Source organism: Lipotes vexillifer, unplaced genomic scaffold, assembly GCF_000442215.2.
Source record: "Lipotes vexillifer unplaced genomic scaffold, Lipotes_vexillifer_v1.1 scaffold611, whole genome shotgun sequence".
In the NCBI taxonomy this organism is placed as follows: Eukaryota; Metazoa; Chordata; class Mammalia; order Artiodactyla; family Lipotidae; genus Lipotes; species Lipotes vexillifer.
This window is the reverse complement of record NW_006785619.1, coordinates 1,785,672-1,794,968: the sequence shown is the minus strand read 5'-3', so window position 1 is coordinate 1,794,968 and position 9,297 is coordinate 1,785,672. Positions and strand designations below refer to the sequence as shown.

The 9,297-nt window shown below is 47.7% G+C and overlaps 1 protein-coding gene across 1 annotated transcript in view; it reads left to right on the top strand.

Annotated features, from left to right (window-relative positions):
- Positions 1–402: 402 nt before the first annotated feature.
- Positions 403–9,297, top strand: part of MYH10 (myosin heavy chain 10) — a 137,786-nt gene continuing 128,891 nt past the window's right edge. Inside the window, exons 1-2 of the mRNA XM_007457828.1 lie at positions 403–507; positions 6,870–7,245. Of these exons, the coding sequence (XP_007457890.1) occupies positions 6,901–7,245 (345 nt within the window). The 5' untranslated portion in view covers positions 403–507; positions 6,870–6,900. The remainder of the gene's footprint in view (positions 508–6,869; positions 7,246–9,297) is intronic.

The following is a 9,297-nucleotide window of genomic DNA, read 5'->3' as shown; positions in this document are numbered from 1 at the left end:
GTGGCACACCTGCCCCGCGGTCCGCACGGCCGAGGCCGCTGCGGGGTCCGCACCCTCTGCCCCGCGGAATCGCGGGGCGCCCAGCCAGCCGCAGCTGTCCATCTCCGCCCGAGCCAGCCAATCGCCCGCGACTGCCCCGGCCGCACCTCCCGGAATCTCTGACGGGCGTGCGGCTCAGCCTATGAGATGGGGGCCTCGGCGGCCTGGGCTGGGAGCGGGAGCCAATGAGCATCATTTCAGGTGGGTGGAGGGAGCGGACCTCGGGAAGGTAGCTTCTTTCGGGTTGCTAACGTTTTCCCTTGGAGATGGGCGCGCAAACGGACCAGTGGGTCTGGGGGCGGTAGTGACGGGCGTGGAGCTGGCCCAATGAGGGTGGGAGGGGGTGGGGCAGCCCGGAGTAGCAGTGCTAAAGGAGCCCGGCGGAGGCAGCGGTGGGTTTTGGACTGAGGCGCCGGATCTGTGGTCGCGGCTGGGGACGTTCCCCGGCGCCACCATCTTCGGCTGAAGGTGAGAGGTGCGGCTTCCCGGGTCCGAGTGCGGCGGCCGGGGACCGAGGGACGGTTTGTGGGGGAGGAAAGGATCCCCGGCTGGGGGCCCGGGCGGCTCTGTAGGGCAGAAACGGAGCCGAAGCGGGAGCTGGGGAAGACAGAAGGGGTTCTGGGCGGAGGGTTTGTGCTGCAGGGGCCGTAGATTCGTGCAAGGAAGGACCTTGGGGGTGGTTAACGGGACCCCGGTGGGTGGAGAGACCCCTGGAGGGGCGGGGAATGAGGTCCTTGAGAGTGAGACCCCTGCAGGGATTAGGGCCTGGGTGTGCGGGAGGACGACCCCGGGGGGGCTGGGGATGGAGATCTGCGGGTGGGCATGCGCTGACCTGGTACTAGGCGTGCGGGATCCGTGGGGCGCGGGGTTGGGAGGGCCTCGTGCCCTGGTGGGTGTCCCCGGGGGTCCCGCGAGCCTGTGCTTGCCTCTCGGGAGGGGAGGGAGTCCTGGGGCGGGCTGGAAAGCGCCATCCGGGTTGGGGGTGGGGGAGCGCTGGACGGGAAGGGCCACTGGGTGGGTTAGGCCGGGTCCGGCATCCCGAGTGCGGTGAGGGGTTCGCCGAGGGCTCGGAAGGCCGGCGGCGCGCCGGGATCTGCGGGGTGAAGGGACCGGAGGGCAGGGCTGCGCACGGCCCGGGAGGCGTGCGGCGGCGGGTGAGGGTCTCAGCAGCCGGCCGCCGGCTTGGGGAGGGTCGGGCTCCGCTGGTCCCGGGGGAGCTGGGCGGGAGAGCGGGGTGGGGGGCGTCTTCCCAGGCGCTCTGGGGACGGCGGGGGCCGGGGGTGGACGCCCGGCCAGGCCCGGGCGGTTTGGGGGGGCGAGGCGGGAAATGTGCAGGGCCGTCGGCGGGGGAGGGTCAGCCCTCGCCTCGGGATCCCTTTATTGTGTAAGTGATCTGGGCATGGCTCGGCGCGGAGTCTCTTCCTGGCCTTCTGCAGTGGGGGTCACACCCTGATCCTATAAAATCGGCCTGGAATGGGGTCGGAGGGAAGTTGAAGGCGCGGAGTCCCGGCGTCCGCGGGGGCTTTGTGGGCCTGCGGTGGGTGGATGCGGCCCGGGGACCGGCGAGGCGCCCAGCCTGGCCTGCCTGGCAACTAGGGCCTTGGGAAGGAGGTTGGCGACTCTGGTCTGAGCTCGGCTGGTGAGTTTTGGGTAACGTGGCCTCTGCCTATGACCGTTATCTCTGTTCCTTGGGGCCTCTGCAGTTCCCTTCGAGATCACTGCGGTGGATGGAAGGGGGTGGGGTAGGGTAGGGGAAAGCAGGCAGGGTAGATCCCGACTGCAAATGAAACAAAGACTTCTGTTTTCGCTGAATAATATAATACCAAATATAATACTTCGGCTTTGCTGAGATTTTTGTTTTTTAACATTGAAGCTGAGGATTCTTTGAGTCAGGCTTAATTATTCTTGATAGTATCTCACTCTGGAAAACTTTAATGTATTTATTGTTTCATTTCCTTCATCAATCCACCTTTATTAATTACTCTTTCAGTTCCATGCTTTTGATGTTTAAGTATGCCCTGTCTGTCACGGACTCTGGAAAAGTGGCCATTTTATGCAGCTCCTTACTTCTGCATCTTAAATTCAGTTCTTTCTCGTCCTTATCTGGAGAAAGCATATGGTGTAATTGTGTGATATAGCACTAGCTTTTGCTGCAAAGAGATGTGACCCGAGAGGTTGGCTTTTTATTTGCGCTCCTTAGGGAAATCATTTCAATGAAGACAGGCTGGATGGAAGGTGAGATGGAGGAAATTTTGAAGGGCACGTTGTATGGTGAAAGACTATAGGCTTCAGCGGATGATGTACTTACTTGTCATTTAGGAAGAATAAAAATTCCTGGTGTCGGCTCCACGTTTCAGAAATATTTAACACGGTGTAAAGATATTCACAGCGGTGGCTTGGGCCATGAATAGCGACAGTGTCCTTTTGCATTTAATTTGTATTTCTGCTCATTTGGTTGAACAGAATTCTGATAAATGAACAGACTTAAAGGTCTCTGTAATGTAAGTGACCTCTGTGGTAGCGTTACACAAATTGGGACAATTCTGTTTTAGCTTATCCGTCTTAGAGAGATGCGCTATCATATGGATTCTTTATCCATCATTTTTGTTTGGCTTTTTATATGCAAGATATTCATAAAACTGTTTTCCTGTGCCTGTACCTATAGTAGGTGCTGGGAGGCAGTCGAGAAGTTTCCTGGGTGATATTTCATTGAGAGTCTAAAATGGCCTTGGAGATGGAGCCCAGGGGTGTGTGTGTCTAAAAGCAAATGAAGGGGATGGGGCTTTGGCTCTGTAGGGAGCTAATTTGTGCACAGATAAATGACTCACCTGTAATTAGGCAGTTATTTCAGATGACACCAAGAACCTTCAGATTCTGTCTGTTGCAAAGATGTTCCAATTTATTCCTTTTTTTCCCCAATATAGGTATTTTTTTCCTATAAAATACAAAGCCTTTGCTAGATTGTGCTAGTGCGTTCATTGGCCGAGCCTGTATTCTTTTTTTTTTTTTTTTTTTTTTTTTTTCTGGCGGCTTGTGGGATCTTAGTTCCCAGACCGGGGATCGAACCCCGGCCCCCGGCAGTGGAAGCGCAGAGTCCTGACCACTGGACCGCCAGGGAATTCCCTGAGCCTGTACTCTTGAAGCCATGATTGATAATTGATCGAGAGGCAGTATGTAGTGTACTACATGCCCTTCAAGTTTTTCTCCTTCTCACCTTCCATCCTTGTAGCATGTGCTCTGGAGCTGAACTGAGTTTACTCCCAGCTCTGCCCCTCGTTAGCTCTGTGACCTCCAGCCAGTTATTGGCTTTCTCTGAACCTTGGGTTCCTCATCTGTAAAATGGAGATATGAATAGTACCTACCACGAAGGGCTGTTGTGAGGATTAAGAGTTAATACATACATAAACTGCTTAGAATAGTGCCTGGCCATGATTAGTGGTATATAACAACAGTATCTGCTGTTTTCAAAATTCTAGTATTATCCTTTCCGAAAGGCAGAGCATTTGGGAGAGGTTTCCCTATTAAATACCAGCATTATCAAGATTAGGTACCAAATGCACAATGGAATGAAAAAAATACAACATATTTGGCAACCACAAGTGAAGAGTTAAGATGAACAAAACATCTTCACTGGCCTCAGGGACTCTGTCAACTAAACAAGGATTTGAGCACCTACTACCTGAGTCCTCTGGTACAAGGGCGAGGGAGGGTAAGAAGAATGCCGGGAGAGCGGTGCAAAACCTTAGGAGAAGGCTAAGGATTAAATTGCCAGGTTGACCTGAGGAGAACTTCTGAAAGGGTGGCGTTGGGTTAGGATTTGAAAGAATGTTTAGCTTTTGGTGGTGGAGCAGAAGCTGAAGCTCACAGTGAGGGTCGGGACCTTTCATGTAGTATTGATCACTAGGTATATAGAGGCCCTCCTGTGGACCAGGGGGTACGCTCACTGTATGGCAGAGACAGGAAACCATCCTCACAGTGTTTAGTTAGTTGTAGAAGACTCTGGAAAAGTAAAAATTAAAAGTAGTTTGTGATCCTACTACCCAGTGAAGACCCAATGACTATTTGTTTCTTTTAAAACAAAAAGAAAAAAAAGTGTTTATGTAATTCCCCCACACACACGAAATCGGGAGCATATTGTAATCACACTATCGTGATCTATTGTGGGTTTTTTCCCTTATATTAAATTATAGGTGGTTCCCCACCTAGAAAAAGTACATACTGATAAATTTAAAATGCGTTGATTTGATCAAATAATTTATAAATCCATGATTTACTTTAAAAAAAAGACCTGCCCTAGAAATGACCTGTTAAGTTACTGTGATTTATAGTCATTTGCTAAATCTAAGCATATAATTACATGTCTAATGTAAAAGTAGAGAAATGTGTGCATATATACAGGCAGCAAGGCAGTTTCTGAAGTGTTTGTTGTATGGGGTATACAGTTTATACCTAATAAGAATAAGAGTAACTTGTTATCGTATTTTGTTCTAGTTGGATATTTTCTCTTTTAAGAGACTGTCCTTCCTAAGGCAGAGTGTGTGTCCTATTGTCTGTATCCACATTCATCCAGGATAATTCCCATTTCAGAGCCATCCTCTTCCTAGCAGTGGGTAGCGAGTGTATAGGTTGGGAAGACAGAAAACTTGTTAATAATCTTAGCAGTGCAGTCCGGAGAGGTGATGGGTTTTTGAAACCGTTCTTCAGAATGTACATGTGTGCATGAATATTTTCTCTATTGCCCTCTCCCACACGGATGCCTAAGAAGGCAACTGCAAGTATAGTTAGAGAGCATATTAGCAATTCTGTCGGTAGAAGTCCTAACGTTACATGTTTTGTGATTTTTTGTTTGTTTTATTCTGTTTTGTGATTTTTGTTTTATCCAAGTGTATACTCCTTGAAACGTTAGCATATCCTTTAATTCAGGTTATGAATTAGTCTAAAACATTGGTTTTCAACCTTTTTTCCTACTCCAACATACCTGGTAGTAACAGTGGTTCACCATGGCAACCAGAGAACTGTGGGGGAGTGGTTCTCAAAGTGTGGTCCAGCATTATCAGCAGCATCTGGGAGTTTTTGTTAGAAATGCAAGTTATCGGGTCCTCCACCCCAGACCTACTGAATCATAAATTCTGGCAATGGGGCCCAGCGGTCTGTATTTTAATAAGCCCTTTAGGTGTTGCTGACGCCCTTGCCAAAGTTTGAGAACCATGCCCCAGGGCATGAGTGTTTGTAATCCTTTACATTGTTAACAACCAGTTTCTGAAGAATCTTAGCTATTTGATTCTAGTACCTTCTTACTGGGACTGAAAGGGCTAGTATCTTGTACCCTCTATCAGTGTTTAATCTTTTAGGACAAAGGTAAATAGATCCCTTTAAGAATCCGAAGAAAGTTATATACGTGTTCTCCTCAGAAAAGCACAGATATACAAAAAAGTTGTACAACGTTTTTAGACCATTTCAGTGATTTCATGGAGCTTGAACTTTGTCTATAGCCTCGAGGTTAAGAACCTCTTAACAACTTTGGATGACTTTATGATTTCCCTCGCAGCCTTCCATTCTCTTGCCTACCAAGAATCCCCATCATTTTGGGGAGAGGGAAAAGTTGGGAGGGTTTGATGGTTACTCACTTGCCTTCTTGCATTGATTTGGATGAGATTTGTAATAACCTGGAATTTGGAGTAATAACAGAAGTATTTAATGATGGTGTTGGATTCCAGAAAGGTATTGTCAGGCAGGAATGACGAGTCACATCAGAAAGGTGAGTGATGAACGTAAAATCCTGTCCTTTGATCCAGAAAGTCAGTCCCACAAGTATAAGAGGAGAGGTAGCCTCAAGGACCATGAGAGGAGCTTTCGCTGACAGTTCCTTGTGAACCAACCGTAAATGAGTGCTCAGTAAACCACTTAGGTCTTGAGATACTGTTCATTGTAAAAGTCACAGAAGCAGTGCTTTCCCCAGGGTGGCCTAAGGCTGTGAACAGTTGCTTTTCTTCTGCACTGGTCAGACTGCGTCTGGAATATTCTGTTTGCTTCCAGTCCCCACACTCTAAAGGGGCATGGAGTCTGTTTAGAGGCGAGAGACCAGAGTGGAGGAGTGAGTCCTGATGAAGGACGGGATGCAGGAGAGGAACCAGCGGGGAGCAGCTGCGGGCCTGGGAGTGGAGACCTGAACAGCCCCCATCACATACTTGAGAGGCTGGGTGTGATGCCAACTTACACTTATCCCCTGTGGTCTCGTGATCACACTGAGGCTACATGGGCCATAGTGAAGCTGCGGGGGGCTGGATTGGGGTAATTGTAAGGAAGAACGTCCAGTCTGTTGTCTGAAGGTAGGATGGGAGGCACATTCTAGACCTGAGGGTCGGTCTGCTGGCAGCCACCGCGCGTTTCTGTAGCTATCATTACATCCTGGTGGTCCAGCAGCACTCCATGGGCCTTTTGTCATGAAACTTTGTTTTCTTTTTCTTCCTTTTCCTTTCCCTTCTTAAGTCCCTGTTTAATTTGTGGTGAGGGTGAAATAGGAGATGGAGAGGGAAAAAAGGATGAAACTGGAACTTTGCTTTTCCCTCCTGCTTGTTTTCCAGCTGTCAGCGACAGGCTACATCTTGAGTGGTCCTCAGATGATCAGAGTCATCATTTGTGGTCACGCCTGAAATTTACCTTGGAAACCCAGTTAGTACGGCCATGGAGAGGGCTACCGCAGCTCCTTCACTCAAAGTTCAGGCTTTCTGTTTACCAAAGCGTTTGTTTTAGGTTTCTTAGAAGAGTAAAATTTGTGAACCATCGTATATTTTGGAATATCTGACTTTGTCCTCCTCCTCTTCTCGCAGAGGCAGTCGCTCTTAGATCCTTCTGTTCACAATGGCGCAGAGAACTGGACTTGAAGATCCGGAGAGGTATCTCTTTGTGGACAGGGCAGTCATCTACAACCCTGCCACTCAGGCGGATTGGACGGCTAAAAAGCTAGTGTGGATTCCATCAGAACGCCATGGTTTCGAGGCAGCTAGTATCAAAGAAGAGCGAGGAGATGAAGTTATGGTGGAGTTGGCGGAGAATGGAAAGAAAGCAATGGTCAACAAAGATGATGTTCAGAAGATGAACCCACCTAAGTTTTCCAAGGTGGAGGATATGGCAGAATTGACGTGCTTGAATGAAGCTTCTGTTTTGCACAATCTGAAGGATCGTTACTATTCAGGACTTATCTATGTAAGTATGCCCTCTAAGTAATCATGTGAAGTGGTGACTGGGAATTAATGGAAATTTTACATACTGTCCTAATCAATGTGGAATACTCACATACTCTCTGTGTAACATGTCTATTTCTATGAAAGATAGAAAGATTGTCCCTTGCTTACCCAAGTCTTGCTTTGCTTTAAATCTTAACACATAATTTTAAATAATCCAATCTTCAATTAAATATACTAAAATGGTATTTGAGACTTTTGTGTAGTGGTGCTCTGGAGCCTAATAAGAGGGGGGAGAGCGTGTGGCGGAAAGATAAGGGAATTTAATATGGTAATAAGAGTAGCATTAGTGGTAGGATACAGACGGCAGATTGGTAGGAAATCCAGTGTATATCCAGGGGGTATAAAGTGGTGGGGCTGCAAGCTTAGAGGTTTCAGTGAGGAGCCAGACCAAGGTCATTGGGTACAGGGAAGTCGGAAAGCTGAATGCTGAGGTTTTTAAGAGGAAACGGTTCAGGGTGAGATTGAGGCTGGGGTTGTCCTGTGGTTAGCAGTTGACACATGTGTCACAGTCACTGACGGTGTTGTGACCATATAGAAGTTCCCGAAAGCAATAAGGGATCGGGTTGAGAGGAAAATGCAAGCCAGATACTGAAAGAATCTCTAATGCCAAGAGGCTTGAAGGGATGGTAGACACGGGTGGCAATGATTTAAAGAAGGCCGGGTAATTAGCAGCAACATGGATGGACCTAGAGATTATCATACTGAGTGGAGTAGGTCAGAAAGAGAAAGACAAATACCATGTGATATCACTTATATGTGGAATCTAAAATATGACACAAATGAATTTATCTACAAAACAGAAACAGACTCCCATACATAGAGAACAGACTTGTGGTTGCCAAGAGGAGGGGGGGAATGGATGGATTGGGAGTATGGGATTAGTAGATGCAAACTATTATATATAAGATGGATAAACAACAAGGTTCTACTGTATAGCACAGGGAACTATATTCAGTATCCTGTGATAAACCATAATGGAAAAGAATATGAAAAAGAGTGTGTGTGTGTGTGTGTGTGTGTGTGTGTGTGTAACTGAATCACTTTGCTATACAGTAGAAATGAACACAACATTGTAAATCAACTATACTTCAATAAAATAAATTTTAAAAAAGAAAGAAGGCAGGGTAGATAGAATGTAGATTTAGAATGAAGAGAAGTAGAGGGAAAGGTTGACACTGTAATGGTCTGAATTTGGAAAAGAGAAGTTGAATTTTATGCAAAGAGTGTGGTACTAACGTCCATGTATAATTCAGAACTTCAGCAAAGCAGAAGTCGTTTTCCCATAGAATTAGTTTATTTAGTGGATGTTTACTGAGCACCTACTATGTTCTAGGTGCTGGAGAGAGTGTGGTGAACAGGCCAGGCCAAGTCCCTGCCTTTATGGTACCCTATACGGAAATAAAACAGGACTATGGGATGGCTTTCCCCAGCGGGTCAGGGAAGGGCTCTTTGAGAAGGTAGCATCTGAGCTGGAATCTGACTGATAGGAGGGAGCTAGCCATGGGAACACCTGAGAATGAGTAGTTCATTCATGACCTTTGCCAGAGTAGTCTGAATCAAGCCTGGTGGTCTCTTTTATTTTATTTTATTTTTTTCTCTATGAGTTAGGATGCAGAGTAAGGGTAAGAGGCACCAGGGTCGGGAAGGTGGCTTGAGAATGCGTAAGGTTTGGAAAGGGGAGGAAGCCAAGGATAAGAAAACAATTGGAGAGCAGCATTGGGAATCCAGCTGAGACTGAATAATAGAATGTGTAAGGTGGTCACACTTTTGTCTGGAGAGAAAGGAGTGGAGAGAGGGAGTGAGAAAACTGGGAAGTTAAGAGATTGTGGTCAGATCATTATGTTGACATCTGAGATTTGAGAGGTGGATCAATTTTGGAGGATACCTGGTGCGGTGAATTGCAAAGGGCTGGAAATGCAGGGATGTAACCAAAAAGCTGTGGAGTGCTGGGCTGTGGAAAGGAGCCGGTCTGCCCCCTGACCCCACCCTGCCCTTGAGGGCTGCTGCAGGG